General features: G+C 46.2%; 1 protein-coding gene across 1 annotated transcript in view; it reads left to right on the top strand.

The window, feature by feature from the left end:
- The window catches only part of DNER (delta/notch like EGF repeat containing), a 396,414-nt gene that overhangs the window by 315,966 nt on the left and 65,076 nt on the right, over window positions 1-15,372 (top strand). The window contains exon 9 of the mRNA XM_062193179.1: window positions 13,074-13,196. Within this exon, the coding sequence (XP_062049163.1) occupies window positions 13,074-13,196 (123 nt within the window). The remainder of the gene's footprint in view (window positions 1-13,073; window positions 13,197-15,372) is intronic.

The raw sequence follows: 15,372 nt of genomic DNA, 5'->3' as shown, positions 1-15,372 counted from the left end.
GAGGGAGAAGGGGAGAGAGAGTGAGCAAGAGCCAGCAGCAACCAATCCACTGGTCCATTCTCCAAATGCTTAGCCAGAACTGACCAGGCTGAAGCTGGGCCATCACCTGCTGCCTCCCAAGGTGCACATTAGCAGGAAGTTGGAAATGGGAGTGGAGCTGCAGCTCAAACGCGAGCACTCTGACATGAGACCTGGCTGTCCTAGCCAGCGGCTTACCTGCTAGGCCAACCACCCTCCCCTGATTTGTTCTCTTAATAAATTTAGAGAAGTTCCAAGATGTTCAACATCCCCAAAGATTTTTTTCAAAACCTTAAAAGGTGTAATTATCTTTTTAAATCCACCTCCTTATTAGCAAAGAATTTCATTATAATGCTGTTTCCTGCATCTTAAAAAATCTCTTCTAACATGACTGGCCTTTTCCCTTCATAGACTGTGAGCATTGCTCACGCCCCCTACTGAAAAAGGTCTGTAGTCAGGAAGGCCTTCCCTCATGTTTCTGTTCTCGTCCTGTGTGTTCAAATGTTAGACGTGGAGCTGGCTTATTATTTCCCTCGTGATCAGCAACATGATCTGGGGTTATGATACTGCAAATAAAATACCCATAAAGCCTGAATGGTATTATCCTTTTGTGTTATGCAAATTACATTGTTCCACGGTGGAAAATCAGAAAATGGGAATATGGGTACTTAAATACATAATAAATAATTCCTTAATCAAGCCACTGTCCATTTTGGAAACATTTTCCCAGGCTCATTTGTGCGTAATTGTACCAGGCATATTTGTAAAAAAAAAAGAATACATCTGTATGGTGTTTGTGTATGCAAATGCAAGTCTTCCCTAGGATCTGTTTACCTGGAAAACGTAATCACCCCCTTTGACCAAGTGTCTTCTCTCTTCACCACCCTGTGTGCTAAGGAGCTGAGAACAGACCTGATAGGGAAAATTCAGAGTTTGGGATCCAATACGCAGCAGTGAGTCAGAGTTTTACAGTCAGGCACCTGTTGACCCCAGAAGACGAGGCCACAGACAGGGAAAAGGGCAGGTTTTTAAAAAGCCGCCAAATTTGTGCTGACTTGTTGCAGGTTAGACAAGTGCAGGCCTGGGAGGTGCTGGCTGGTGAGGTGGCAGTGCTGAGTGAGAGCTGCTGAGTTTCTTGGTAGTAGCCGTTGCTGCCGTGGGAAGCCCGGGGGTAGGGTAACCATTCTTTAGGGTTGTGATGTGCAGCGCCTTAGCTGCGGGTGTGAGGCTGGCTCCTGTTTCAGGAGCACGTGCCCACGGTGTCTCTTTAAGTCACGCATCCCCGCCAGGCCGTGTGTCACCTGTATTAGGTGTTTACCACGTGCCCGTTGCTAGATGCTGTTCCTGAGTTACCAGCTCACGCGTGATGTCCGCTCCTGCCTCCTGAGGGCCCTGCTGGAGGCCCTGCTTTCCTAGGTCTCTTCTGCTGCTGCAGGTGTCCATGGGCGATGCTGGAAGATGGCGCACCCTGGCACTGAGCAGCAGCCACAGGCCTGTGGTCTGGAGCTCTCTGCTATACACCCTGTCAATCCTAGTTTACAGAAAATGTTTGGTGAACAGATAGGTGGGGAAGTTGAACAAGCAGTTAAGATGCAGGCTCAGGTGCTCACATCCTGTGCTGGAGTTCAAGTCCTGCCTCTGCTCCTGATTCCAGCTGCTAATGTGTCCCCAGGAGGCAGCAGATGGCCGACCAAGTAGTTGGGCTCCTGCCACCCACTTGGAGACCTGGGTTGAGTTCTTGGCTCCTAGCTTCAGCCTGGCCCAACCCTAGATATGGCAGGTGTTGGGGGGAGGCAGTAAACTAGTACCTCTAAAATAAATTTAAAGAGAAAAGAGGGTCAAATGTATTTTTTTTAACTTTTATTTAATGAATATAAATTTCCAGTATACAGCTTATGGATTACAATGGCTTCCCCTTCCCATAATTTCCCTCCCACCCGTAACCCTCCCCTCTCCCGCTCCCTCTCCCTTTCCATTCACATCAAGATTCATTTTCAATTCTATTTATATACAGAAGATCAATTTAGTATAAATACTTCAACATTTTGCACCCACAATGACCCTTGCAATGGGTCAAATGTATTTTAATAAAGGGTAACTTGGGAAGCAGAAATCCTACAGTGGTCTCTCCACTCCAAGACTCAGTTGTACCCCCCATGCCATATGCTCCAGTATCTTGGGGAACCTCTGAGGGCAGTGCTCAAGGGTGTTGTGTATCAGGTGGTGCTGGGGCTCTGCAGGGGGACCCATGGCACTTCCAGCAGGGCCCTGCTCTCTGCCCAGTGTAATCCCACCACTCTGCGGGCCAGGTTTTCTGTCTCACTTGTCTTTTTGCAACTTCGTCTCCTCTCCTCTCTTCTCCTCTCTCTCTCTGTCTCTCTCTCCTCTCCCTTTCTCTTCTTTCTTTCCTGTCTTAGTGTTCCTGGGTCTTTACTTGGCTCTTCCTCTCTGTCCTGCTCCCAGCCCCCTCTCTCTGCTTTCACTCCCTTTCTACTCTTCCTTCACCCCTGTTTTTTTTTTTTTTTCTTCACTACAGCACAATCAATCCCAGCACCAGGTTCAATGCTTGTCAATGTAAGCAGAATTCATCAAATAGCCATAAAAATGAACTAAGGATTTTTATTTCTTCAAATGGTTTCTATTTTCCTGGCAGAAAGTGTCGATTCATTGTTCTGCTAAGGTCTACTGGTAGAAACCGGTTCCGCCTCCTTTCTGTCCCATGCACCTCCCTGCCCCATGCACTGATGGGGTCTGTTACACTGGGCAGCACCTGGAACAGAATATGGGCTAGAGAAGGGCCTTCCTGCATCCTTCTGGAAAAAAGCATCTCTGGCTCAAAGAAGCTGGGTACTTCCTGGGGACTCACCTGCAGCTTCTCCTCACCCTTTGTGCCCTGTTCATGACCAGGATTTTCTGTTTTACTTTGCAAATGGCTTTTTTTTTTAAAGTTTTATTGTATTTATTTGAGAGGCAGAGTTACAGAGAGAAGTAGAGACAGAGAGAGAGGTCTTCCATCTGCTGGTTCACTCCCCAAATGACCACAATGGCTGGAGCTGGACAGATCCGAAGCTAGGAGCCAGGAGCTTCCTCTGGGTCTCCCACGAGGGTAGCAGGGGCCTAAGCACTTGGACCATCCTCTGCTGCTTTCCTAGGTACATTATTAGGGAGCTGGATCAGAAGTGGAGCAGCAAAGACTTGAACTGGTGCCCATATGGGATGCTGGTGCTGCAGGCCAGGGCTTTAACCTGCTGTGCCACAGCGCTGGCCCCCATAAATGGCTCTTGACATCTCTCTTGCTGGCATTGTCACCACCCTCACCCCAATCCCCTCCTCTGATTTCTCCACATTGATTCTCCCAGGTCCTACTCCCACTCTCTCAAGAGGTGACTGGAGCGATATTTCAGAAATGCAAACCTAATTTTGTCACCTCCCCCTACCAGTGGCCTCGCTTGGCCCGGCCAGCCCCTGCCTGCCTCTTGTGTCTTTTTCTGCACTTTGATCAGGGGCCCTAGCCCATTTCTAGAACATCCCATAGGCCATGGTCACCCCACCATGGGACTTTTGCAGAGGCTGGTCTTCCTGCTTTGAATGTTCTCATTGCTCCCCTGCACACCCCCAGCTCACTGGCCCCTCCTCAGAGCCCCTCCCTCCTGCACCCCAGAGTCCTCATTACTTGTACCCACTCAGTTCTGATTTCACATGCAGATGATAGATTGATGTCTTCTTCCCTGTCAGTGTCCCAGAAGAGGCACTGGGCCTGTTGTCACCGGCCAGAGAGTCCCCATGGCTGGCACAATGCCTGGCGCACAGTAGGCGTCTCACAGCTGCAAGGAATGAACTCACAGAGGAGGCACACAAGACACAGAGGACCACCAACCGTCGGCGCAGGGCTGTTGCTGGCTGCAGGTCTTTGTAGTGATGGAGAGCACGGGCTCTTGGCCAGGGCAGTTGGGATGTGACTTAGAACTGGCTCCATACCAGCTGTCCTTTCAGAAGTGCAGGGAAGGAGGTGAGAATCAGTAGATGGCTTAGTAGCAAAAGTCGCAGGGAGGTTTTACCATTGAAAATTTTAATTTGCCCTCTGTTTTTGATTCTTCCAGCTTAATGTCTACAAAACCGTGGCAAGTGGAAACACTGACTAATTTGGGTCTTTCCACATCTGTTTTCTGTGATGGCCCAGGTGCCATGAGCCATGAAAGAGTAAAAGATCAGGGAGTTGAAGAACCAAGCAATGCAGCAGCCACTTCCCTCCGCATGCCAGCTCCTCCAGGCTCACAGATACTGGCCTGCCCTATCACGTGTCTGTGTGATGGAGGCGCAGACAGCAACGCCAGCAGGCCCATTCAAACTCAGCATCCGAATGTTAGATTAATGTGAGCAAGGACTTTAGTCTGTGTTTTCTTCTGTTCTTCCAATAGCCTACGGTTGTGATTGAGAGATGGAGGAGATCCATGCACACATACAGAATGTCCCGTGGAGTAAGGCTGGGCACAGGAAAACGAACGCATTGCCCCACATTCCGTGGTGCCGCTGGGTTCTCTCACCAGCAGTGAGGTTAGCCGGAATGGAAAACCTCATAGACAACCGTGATCACATAGTAGCATTATTTTCCTGGTGTGCACATCTTTAACTGTGGCTGAGGGGAGTGTGTGATCTCTTGGGAACCATCCTAGATGACAGTCAGAGAGTTATGGTTTTCACATTAGGTCCTACGATGGAGAGGAGGGAAATCATCATTTGAGCCCTGGCCACACACCCGTAAAGGACTTGTTCCCCATGCTCCCCACATCACCCATGTGCTTCAGCCTGATCACAGGGTAAAAACAAACTAACTCCCCAAACACTTCAAATCTGCCTTCAACTCAGTCTGCACTGGGGTTGTGTGCAGTGGCCTCGCCCGGGGCAGGGCCGGGTCGGGTAGGGAGTTCCTGAATGCATCCTTATCCTCTCTGGATTTTTGTTGTCTGAGGCAGCAGGGAACACAAACAGCCTCCTTCCTCCCCCAGAAGTGACACAAACAGAGGAGTTGCCAGAATCCGCTGTATAAGTGTGAAAGCCATCTGGCTACCACCAGAGTCTTACAACTTGGGATTTGTCAGAGTGTGACAAGGCGGTGGGCGAGGGGAGGAATGAGCTGGGGAGTAAACAGCGGGTGGGGCCGGAGCTGGCCCTACCCTGCTGCTTCAGCGATGCTGTCCTCAGACGGGGTGAGAGAGATGACAGGGAGCAGGCATGGATGGCCTCGCCGTGCAGTGGTGCAGCGGGGAGGATGGCAATGAAGTATGTCTGAGGCCTGGAGGCAGCAGGTGTCGCCGAGCCCTGGAGTACAAGCCTGGCTCCCCTGTGTCTTCGCTGAGTAGCTGGTCATGGAGGACAGTGCTTGCCCTGAGGAGCAGGAGAAGTGTGACCCAGAACAGCTCCGCCAGTGGCTTGATAAAGCAGGTCTTGCTGTGAGGACACAGAGCAGTCCTGACCCAGTTACTGAACATCCAACAGGGTTCTAGGTTGTCTGAAGATCACTGGCCAGGGACTCACTCCTCCCTGCCCCCTTTATCCCATTCATCTGGTGTGATCAGCCCCCACCACACCCTCCCTGGGGGTATGCCTGCTCCCTTCTGTGGGACAGCACTGCTGGGGAGAGTTGTTACGGGCTGCTGGTACATCTAACCCACAATGACAAGCCCGGGAATCCCTTTTCTCTGGTGAATCCACTGTTGTGTTCACAACAACTTGGAGCCTGTGTGTCCTCCAGTCTCCTCAAGGCACTCTCTTCTTAGTCAACGGCTCCAGGACAGTCATTCTCAGGAGAAATCTTGGTCCTCCAGCGGCCGTGTGACAATGTCTGGAGGTTTTCATTGTCATAGCTGGGGTGGGGTACTGCTCCTGGAATTGCAGAGTAGAGGTTGGGGATGCTGCTCAGCCCCCCACAATGCACAGGACAGCTCCCCACGATGAAGCATGATCTGACCCAGACATCAACAGTGTTCTCACGCAGAGCCCTCCTTCCAGGGGTCATGGACGGAGTTTCAACCCCTTCAAGTCTGTCTGTCGAGTCTCTCACCCCCAGCTTGACTGTTTTTGAATCCAGGGCCTTTGAAGAGGTCACTAAGCTTCAGTGAGGTCGTAGGGGTGGGGGCTCTAACGCAATAGCACCAGTGTCCTGTAAGCACAGGAGTTACGCCAAGGGTGTTGACGTACTGAATGAGGCCATGAGGGGGCGCCGACAGAAGGCAGCCATCTGTAAGCACAGGAGAGAGGCCACAAGCCCTGCAACGCGTTGATCTTGGACTTCCAGCCTCCAGGATGCCAAGAAAATAAACTGCTGCGGTCGGATCCACCCAGCCTCTGGTATTCCGTTACTGCAGGCTTAGTGGAGTAATGCATTCAGCAACGGGTTTAGGGACAAGGAAGAGGAACGCCCAGGACTCGGCCAGCTCCTTTACCTCTCTTACTCTTAGTTCCTCATCTGTGAGGAACCAACTTGCTCCTTCATCGTGAGGATTGAACTCATGAACACTCGTAAAGGGCCACGACCCCACGGCTGGACTGTAAGCTCCTTGCAGGTGGAGAACCCCTGCCATTGTGCTTTTCACCCAGGGCACCTGGGGACTCCCAGGGTGCACAGATACATCTTAAGTGTGTGTTGTCAGTGACATTTTGGGTGCTGACTTACTGTCCATAGCAGATACTGCGAGCATGCCTGTGGATTCTACACAGGCTGCCTCTATATGCAGGCTTACCCTCTAGTGGCTGTCTCCACATTATAATATGATTTCAGACAGTACAGTCATGGAAATTGAGTGTTGTGTTGCGTGACTGTTGGGGGGAGCTACTTTATGTAGCATGATCAGAAAAACCATCTGAAGAAGCCAGGTTTGTTTTCTTACTCACACAGGCTCTCTTTATTGATGACTTAAATTCTACTGTTGCTCTTAAGAAGTGATTTTCCAAAATGAACAACTCTTGCTACAGTCTTTTCTTGATTTTCCCAGAAGTACATTCCAGGAAATTCATGTATCTTAAAACTACTGTACATGTGAAGCAGTTAGACTCTAGCCTTGGAGAGTTATAAGTAAGATTTATACCCTCATGCATGCCCAGTGGGATGGGCCATGTGTGAGGAAGAATACTAGACCTTTCTTTGCCATGGTTGATCTGACATCCCAGCAGAGCCCTGTATTTATTGTATTGCCAAGGTACCCTCTGAGGTGTGGTCCAGCCCCCATTAAGAGCCATGGTGTTCAGGGTCTTTAGGAATCTAGTGATTCTCATGCTTTGCAGCTTCCAGTACTGCTCTCCAGCTGTCCTTGGCTTCCTTCTTCTTTGGTCTCCACTGCACTGCACGTCTTGGCCTCTGCTCTCTATCTCCCGGTGCCACCCACCTCCCGATCTGGCTGCCTGTTCTCCACCTGCCCATCACTGTACATCTGACCTTGGTCCCTTCTCATTTTTCCTTTCCATTGTCTTCTTTGCTGATAAACGCAGCCCCACTTCCAGACACCAGATTCTCAAGAAGTTCTTTCTGTGCCACTCACATCCATATTTCCTGCTGGCACCTTGACCTCACCACCTGAATCCCAAATTTAACGCTTCCAAAGTTAAACTGGTCTCTCCGTTAAAGTCGTTCTCCTTTGTATGTGACAGCATCCACTCACTCAACCCAAACATGGCAGCCATTTCCACCACGCTCTCACCTCCTTCATCTGGGTGGTTACAGTGTTCTCTCAATTCTAAGCGAGTTATTGGAACTGAATATTCAGTTGCAAATTTTGCAAAGGTTGGAGCAGTGGTGCTGAAGATCCTTGTGCTGTGAGGGGCCACTCTAATCCCAAACTTATGATCTCTCATTTTATTTTTGAAAAAAAGTCTTTGGACTAGCTATTTTTTTTATGCCCTGGGCATATTTCCTTAAGCTAATTTGTTTGCCCAAGTTAATTATCAGCGGGCAGTGGCAGCCTCATTTTTCACAGAACCCGTTTCTTTTGGAAGGAATGCCTTTTTATTCAAACAGTCCGATTTTGGATCCTTGGCACGGAGTGTAAAGGGTGCCTTGACATTTCAATAAAGACATTTAAATGTTAGCATCTCTGAAGGAACAGTTTTAGAATAGGAAACTTTTTATCTTTTTTTCCCCCAAGGAAGAAAAACATCACTGGCTTAATTATCTCTATGAAATAGCTTCCTCATTTGCTTTTCAGGTTGCTGGTGGAAAAATTTAATGATACCTTTTTCAAAAAATGCAAACAATTACTGCTGATTTTGTGAAGTGTGCTTTTGATTTTTGTCTGTGTAAATAACACCTCCGTTTAGAGGTCAAAGTTGTGTTGTAGGGTTATCTGGGTACCCTTCCCGGCTGGTTGTGAGATCTGCTGGGCGGGCAGGTACAGGAAAAAAGATGCCACTGTGGTTGTGCTCCGTGCTGACCGTAAAAGGTCCTTCTCATTAAGGAGCCAAATGACACTTAGCTCTTTAAGTGTAAATAAAAACTGACTGCAGCAAAAAACAAAACATAAGACTTGCTTTCTGAACATGCTTTGACGTATACATTACACTACCATTAACCATGGGCACACCATTGTGCCGTGCACTTTAGAACTTGTTCATCTTGCATAACTGAAACTTTACTCATTAAACACCAGCTCTCCATCTCCCCTCCCCATAGTCCCTGGCAACCACATCCTACTTTCTGTATTGATGGGTTGGTTTCCTTACAAAGTACACCCTGTAGTATTTGTTCTGTGACTGACTTGTTTCACCTGCCATCATGACCTGATGGCTTATCCATGTTGTAGTATATGAAAGAGCTTCCTTCTTCTTTTTTAAGATATTTATTTATTGATGAGAGAGAGAGAGAGGTCTTCCACCTGATGGTTCACTGTTTAAATGCCCATGATGGTTGAGTTGGGCCAAGCTGAAGCCAGGAGTCACAGTCAACTTGGGTTTTCCACAAAAGGGCCAGGACCTAGGTACATGAGCTATTACCTGATGCCTCCCAGGGTTTGAATTGGCAGGAGCTGGGCTAGGACGTGGGGTTGGAACTTGAACCTGGGTTCTCCAATATGGGATGCAGTCATTCCCAGCAGTGTCTAACCTCTGCACCAAACACCCATCCTGGATTTCCTTCTTTTTAAAAGTTGAGTAATATTCCATTATGTATATCTACAGCATTTCCTCATGTTAATTTGTCTGTCGGTAGACACTTAGGTTATTTCCACCTCTAGGCTATTGTGACTAATGCCAACAATGAAGCTGGAAGTGCCAATATTTCCTTGAGATCCTGTTTTGGATAATTTGGGAAAATATTCAGAAGTAGGATTGCTGGATCACATGGTAGTTCTATTTTTAATTTTTAAGGAGCTTCCATAGTGTTTTCAATAGCAACTGTACCATTTTGCTTTCCCAACAATATTGCATATGGGTTCTAATTTTTTTTAGTTTGTTTATTGGAAAGACAGAGTTACAGAGAAGGAGAGAGAGAGGAGAGAGACCTTCCATCTGCTGGTTTACTCCCCGAGTGGCTGCAATGGCTGGAGCTGGGCCAATCTGAAGTGAGGGGCCAGGAGCTTCTTCTGGGTCTCCCACATGGGTACAGGGACCCAAGGACCTGAGCCGTCTTCTGCTGCCCTCTCATGCACAATATCAGGGAGCTGAATCAGAAATGGAGCAGCCAGGACTTGAACTGGTGCCCATATAGGATGCCAGCACAGCAGGAGGCAGCACTGGCCCCATGGGTTCCAATTTATTCACATTCTTGCTTATATTTGTTATTTTCTGAATTTTTTAGTAATAATAATTCTATAGGTATGAAGTGATATCGCATTGTGGTTTTCGTTTGTATTTTTCTGATGATTAGTGATACTTATCTTTTCATATACCTGTTGGCCATTTGTATTATCTCACACCACACCCCAAAATCAACTCACCATGAATTAAAGACTTAATTATAATACTGGAATTTATAATAAAACTCTTAGAGGAAAACATGGGGGAAAAATTTCATAACATTAGTGTTAACAACGGTTATTTGGATATGACACTCAAGGCAAAAATGGACAAGTGCCACCTCATTGAACTAGAATGCTTTTGCCCAGCAAAAGAAATAATCAAGAGAATGAAAAGGTAACCAATGGAATGGATAAGGGAATAATCCATAACTCTGGTGAAAAGAAAAACCCACTGATCCCAGAATAGGAGTCAGAGAGCTTGTTCTGCAAAGGGTAACTATCGAGGCTTTGCAGATCACATGATCTCTGCTGTGTTGTGAATGGGCTGTTGCTGTGAAGGTGCCATATACAACATGTGAGTGGATGGGTGTGCCTATGTACCCATAATCTGGTTCACAAAAACAGGCTGGATTGAGTCATCATTTTTCTGATCCCTGGTCCAGAGCATAGTTTCTCAACCTGGTATAGTGACAATTTTCTTTGGAGACTCTTGTTGAAGGAGGGCACTGTCATGTGTCTTCAAGTAGCATCCTTGGCTCTGCCCCCTTGAGGCTGGTAGTCACCCCTTCCCCTCAGCCCTATTTGTGACTACTCAAGATATCTCCAAATATTGCCGAATGTCCTCTCTGGGACAAAAGTGGATAGTAGTTGAGAACATCTTGACTAGATCATTGATGTAACCCGATGAAGAGTAAGAGAATATTTCCCTAAAATTACACAAAGTAGGGTAGGAGAGAAGAATTGAAAGTGATGGTGTATTTATCTTAGATAGGACAAGGTCTTCTCAAAGGGGTCGTTATTGCTGCCTAAATTTGGAAAGCAGTTCAAAAATAAATGGCAGCATACTTGAAAAGTGCCCTGTTAATAATGCAAAAATGAGCTTAACCTACTTTTGTGATAGGCACAAGAAACAAAGCAGTTCGACACATTCACATGCTCTAACGGGACTTTCTGAGTTTGAGGTTGGCTTGAATTAGAGAGCTGGAAAAAAAATCTAGTAGTTCTAACTCCCACTTGAGCAAGTGTTTATTTTTTCTGCTTATCTGAATTCAGAATGAACACAGTCAGGGTGATTTTTGAAAGCACTCACATGGTTCTCATTGTTTGGACAGGGCCAGACAAAAATGGCCTGGTTTCATTGCAAATTGGCAGTAACACACGTTTTCCAAAGTTGAAAACAGCAAAACACTCATGAGTGAATCACAAAGAATGTCATCTTTTGCCCTTTAAAATAAACACCTGTCTTGCAAATGGGAAAGGAAAAGTCATCTGTATCAAGAAATTAGTTCCTTTTCTTCATTCCTATTTTTGTATTTTTAATCATTGAAAAAGTGGAGTGCAATTGAAAATACTATAATTTATGTAATCACATTTTCTCACAAATGTCAACGAGAACAACCCATACATTTCATCAAGAATTTCACTTAGGCTTGTTGAACTAATTTTCTTTCCTGGTTTTTCAGGCACTGAACGAAAATGACTGCGTGTTCCCACTTACTTGGGAAAACTGAAAAGTCGACCTCACTGAAGTGGAGAGTAGAATAGTGATTGCCAAAGACTGAAAAGGGGAGGAGGGAGCTGAGGGAGGATGGTTGCTGGGTACAAGGTACAGTGGGATGGGAAGAGGAATTCCTAATGTTCTACAGCAGTCAGGTAACTGATTGAAAACAGTCAATTGTGTGTCTTAAAATAGCTAGGAGAGAGGACTTTGGATGTTCTCATCACAAAGAAATGGCATGTCTGAGGTAATGAATATGCTAATTAATCTGATCATTACACAGTGTATACATGCATTGAAATATCTTACTATAGCCTGTAAAACGTACAACTGTGTCAGTTATGAATAAACATACATATATTAAATTCTAAAAGAAAGAGAAAACAAGGTACTTTTAAAAGTTCCATGAATTTTTTATTATTTTGTTTTGTATGAAAATTTATTAATACATTAGATTCTCAGGGTTACAGCAAATGCATGATAATTGATAATCAGTACAACTACAACAGTTCTCATCAACTCTCATGTTAATATATTAATAAAAGAGACCAGATTCAATGCAGTTCATGCATACAATTCCAATAATAAATGATACTCTTACCCCCTCCCTTCCCTTCCTTTCTCCTCTTTCTTTCTTTTCTCTTTGAGATAACATATTTTTTAATTTGCATTCTAGTTAAAGACTTAATAATCCACTAATGGAGAGTTCAACAAATGAACAGCAAAATGACTCTAGGTCAGTGGTATTTTTTCGAAGTGCCTTCATACATTGATGCTTTCCTCTTTGAATAAAATTCTCTAGTTAAATACATGCGTCTCACTGATGTGGAGGAGAAGTACAGCTTTACTCCTTGTAAGGCAGTGTTACTCCTGTGATGTGAACTCTGCTGTGCTACTGCTATGAACTTGGCTGATGGACTCACTCAGTGACCAAGTGATCGGTGGGGAGCCAACACCAGGCCATTGCACATACCATTTTGAAACCATTCAGTGGCTGAGTGGGATCATTTCTTTGATGCTTGGGATTGTGAAAAACTGTGATAGTAACAGGTTCCTTCTTCCTGGTCTTCCCTGAAATCCATGTTGTGATTTTTAAAAAATGGTTTATTTTATTTGTTTCAAAAGGAGAGTTGGAGAGAGGGAGGGAAGGAGGGAGGTGGAGAGAGACAGAGACAGAGACAGAGAGAGAAAAGCATCTTCCATCTGCTGGTTTACTCCCCACATGACTGCAATGGCTGGTGTTGAGCCAGGCCGAAGCCAGGAGCCTAAAATTCCAACCAAGTCTCCTAGATAGAGGGGCAGGAACACAAGCACTTGAGCCGTCTTTTCTGCTGCTTTCCCAGGCACATTAGGAAGCTGGATCCAAAGTGGAGCCACCAGGACTTGAACTGGCACCCATATGGGATGCTGGCATTGGGAGACGGTGGATTAACCCACTGCACCACGATGCTGGCCTCTGCATTGTGCAGTTTTATCCCAAGAGCCTTGGCCCCTTAAATCCCATCTGTCTGCACTGCCCTTTCAAATGAGTATCCAAGCACCTTTCTTGCAGGCTGCTTCTGTGGGTTTTACCTAGGATGCCTTTGACAATGGGCTCGCTCTCTGTGCCCCAGGTTACCATGGCCTCTACTGTGAAGAAGAATACAACGAGTGCCTGTCTGCTCCTTGCCTGAACGCCGCCACCTGCAGGGACCTGGTTAATGGCTATGAGTGTGTGTGCCTGGCAGAATACAAAGGTAAGTGGCTGCTTAGCCTTCCTGTGCCAGAGTGGCTCTAAATGATGTCATGACTTCTCTACCTAAATGCATAAACCTCTAAATGGTTTATGAGTCTAAATGGATTCCGAGTCTGAATCAAATGCTGCTGCTGGGATGACTGACGGGTGCAAGGAGACTGATTGGCAGGTCTCATGTTTCCCCTGATAAACTTGAAACAATCTCTGTCTTGCTCTTTTCTTAATGCATCCTGGCTTTTTTGTTTGTGTTGAATGTGTAAAAAGCTGAATACAAAAGGGGATATCGAGGTGGACATAGGACAGACATAGGTCAGAGCCCATGGCTGTGACAATGTGGGAGAGGAGAGCGTACTGCTCCATAGGGCTGGCGAGTAAAGACGGGAGGGAGAGGTGAAATCCTACAAATTGGCCAATACGCAGATTCTCGTTAAATGAGTCAGTTGAGAGGGAAATGCTAGCTCATCTGAGTGCACACCTGTCAGTGTCACTCTCGAAAGCCAGTGGACATTGATGGAGTGTTTATAATGCAGACACTGTCCCTAAGCGCCCGCCTGGGTGAATTCGTTTACTCCTCCCAACAGTGCCACCTGGTGGATGGTGGTGTTACCCCGTGAGTCCAGCCGTCATGGCTCCTAGAGACTCCTTCCTGCTTCTCCACTGGCTGCTGGCCATGATTTGTGCGTGGTGCCTTGCTTGAAGCCCAGACACTCTCAGATGGCCTCAGGCCAGGAATGCCTGTTTTTCAGCTGCTGTGGACATTTCTCTGAGCTCCAGCTTCAGGGCTGGGTTTAGATTTTTGTAATGCTTTTGTGGGCTGTATGCTTAGCTGTTTCACTTAACCTCTCACTCCCATCCCTACTTACTGGATACCGTCCACCTGCCTGCTGACCTTGGGCTGTGACCATCCTTGCTTCTCTTTGGATGGACTCACTTCCACTTAGTGATCTTTTGGCCAACCTTGAGGGCTTATAGGCCACACCGAAGAACTTGTTCAAGCCCCTGCATGGAGAGGCTAAAGCTGAGCCAACTCTTGATGTTTGGCTGATCTGATGTTTCTTTCTATTTTCTTTTGGGTTATCATTTTACTGTTTAATTTTTTTGAACATTTTTATGGGACATAGTGCAGTTTTTTCCAACAGAAATGCATACCGTAAGCCAATCACTCCAGGCAACTGACCTCTCATTTTCTCATCTGTTCTCTGCGTGTGGAGCCTACCAGCTCTTCTCTTCTGTGAGCTGCAGTTCTGCACTGTGCTGTGCAATGCTAACACTGGGCTCTCGTTTCTGACTGTGTTAGGGTTCCTGTTATCCCACCTCCTGTCCCCGACCCTTCCCTCCTTCTTTTGGAATGTGATGCTCATTTAGAAGCCGACCCCACCGACTTAGAAGTCTATCATTGTGTGGAGGAGTGGGGAAGTAGCTCAGTTTTGGAAAGAAGAATACAGGAGCAGTGAGACGAGGACCCGGGAGCTCATCCTGGTCATGTTCATCCTCCGGTCGAGCCTGCAACAATCTCTGAAAAAGTCTGGTCTTCACTTTCTCTGTGTAAAATAAGGATAATAATGCTTGTGAGGATTTTGCAGTTCTTCAATAAGAAAATTAGTGGCAATAAATGTGCTTTAAAATTTTTAAGATGCCAACATTCTTTGGTCTGTAGTAGAATTTTTTCTTAAAAAAAGATTAATTTGAAAGTCGGAATTACACACAGAAAGAGACAGATAGAGCTCTTCTATCCACTGATTCACTTTCCAGATGGCCACAATGGCCAGGGCTGGGCCAGGATGAAGCCAAGAGCCAGGAGTCTCTTTCCGGTCTTTCACATGGGTGACAGGGATCTAAGCACTTGGGCCATATTCTATTGCTTTTCCAGGGCTTTTAGCAGGGAGCTGGATCAAAAGTGGAGCAGCCAGGACACAAACCAGTGCCCATATAGGATGTAGGTGTTGCAGGCAGCAGCCTTACCTGCTATGCCACCACACCAGCCCTTTATGGTAGAATTTTATAAAACATATTTAACCTTTGTAAGTGAAACAATTATTAACTGGATGTGTCCTGAATATACTCCATCCATTTTTGTCTATGAGTCTTTGCTCATGCAATCATTAAAAAGAAATACAAAAGAATGCAACTACAACTGATGACTCAGTAATGTCTCTTTAAATTCATAGATTGTGATA

The sequence above is a fragment of the Lepus europaeus genome, chromosome 1, assembly GCF_033115175.1.
Source record: "Lepus europaeus isolate LE1 chromosome 1, mLepTim1.pri, whole genome shotgun sequence".
In the NCBI taxonomy this organism is placed as follows: domain Eukaryota; kingdom Metazoa; phylum Chordata; class Mammalia; order Lagomorpha; family Leporidae; genus Lepus; species Lepus europaeus.
The sequence above is the reverse complement of the archived record's forward strand: the minus strand, read 5'-3'. Positions and strand labels throughout refer to the sequence as shown.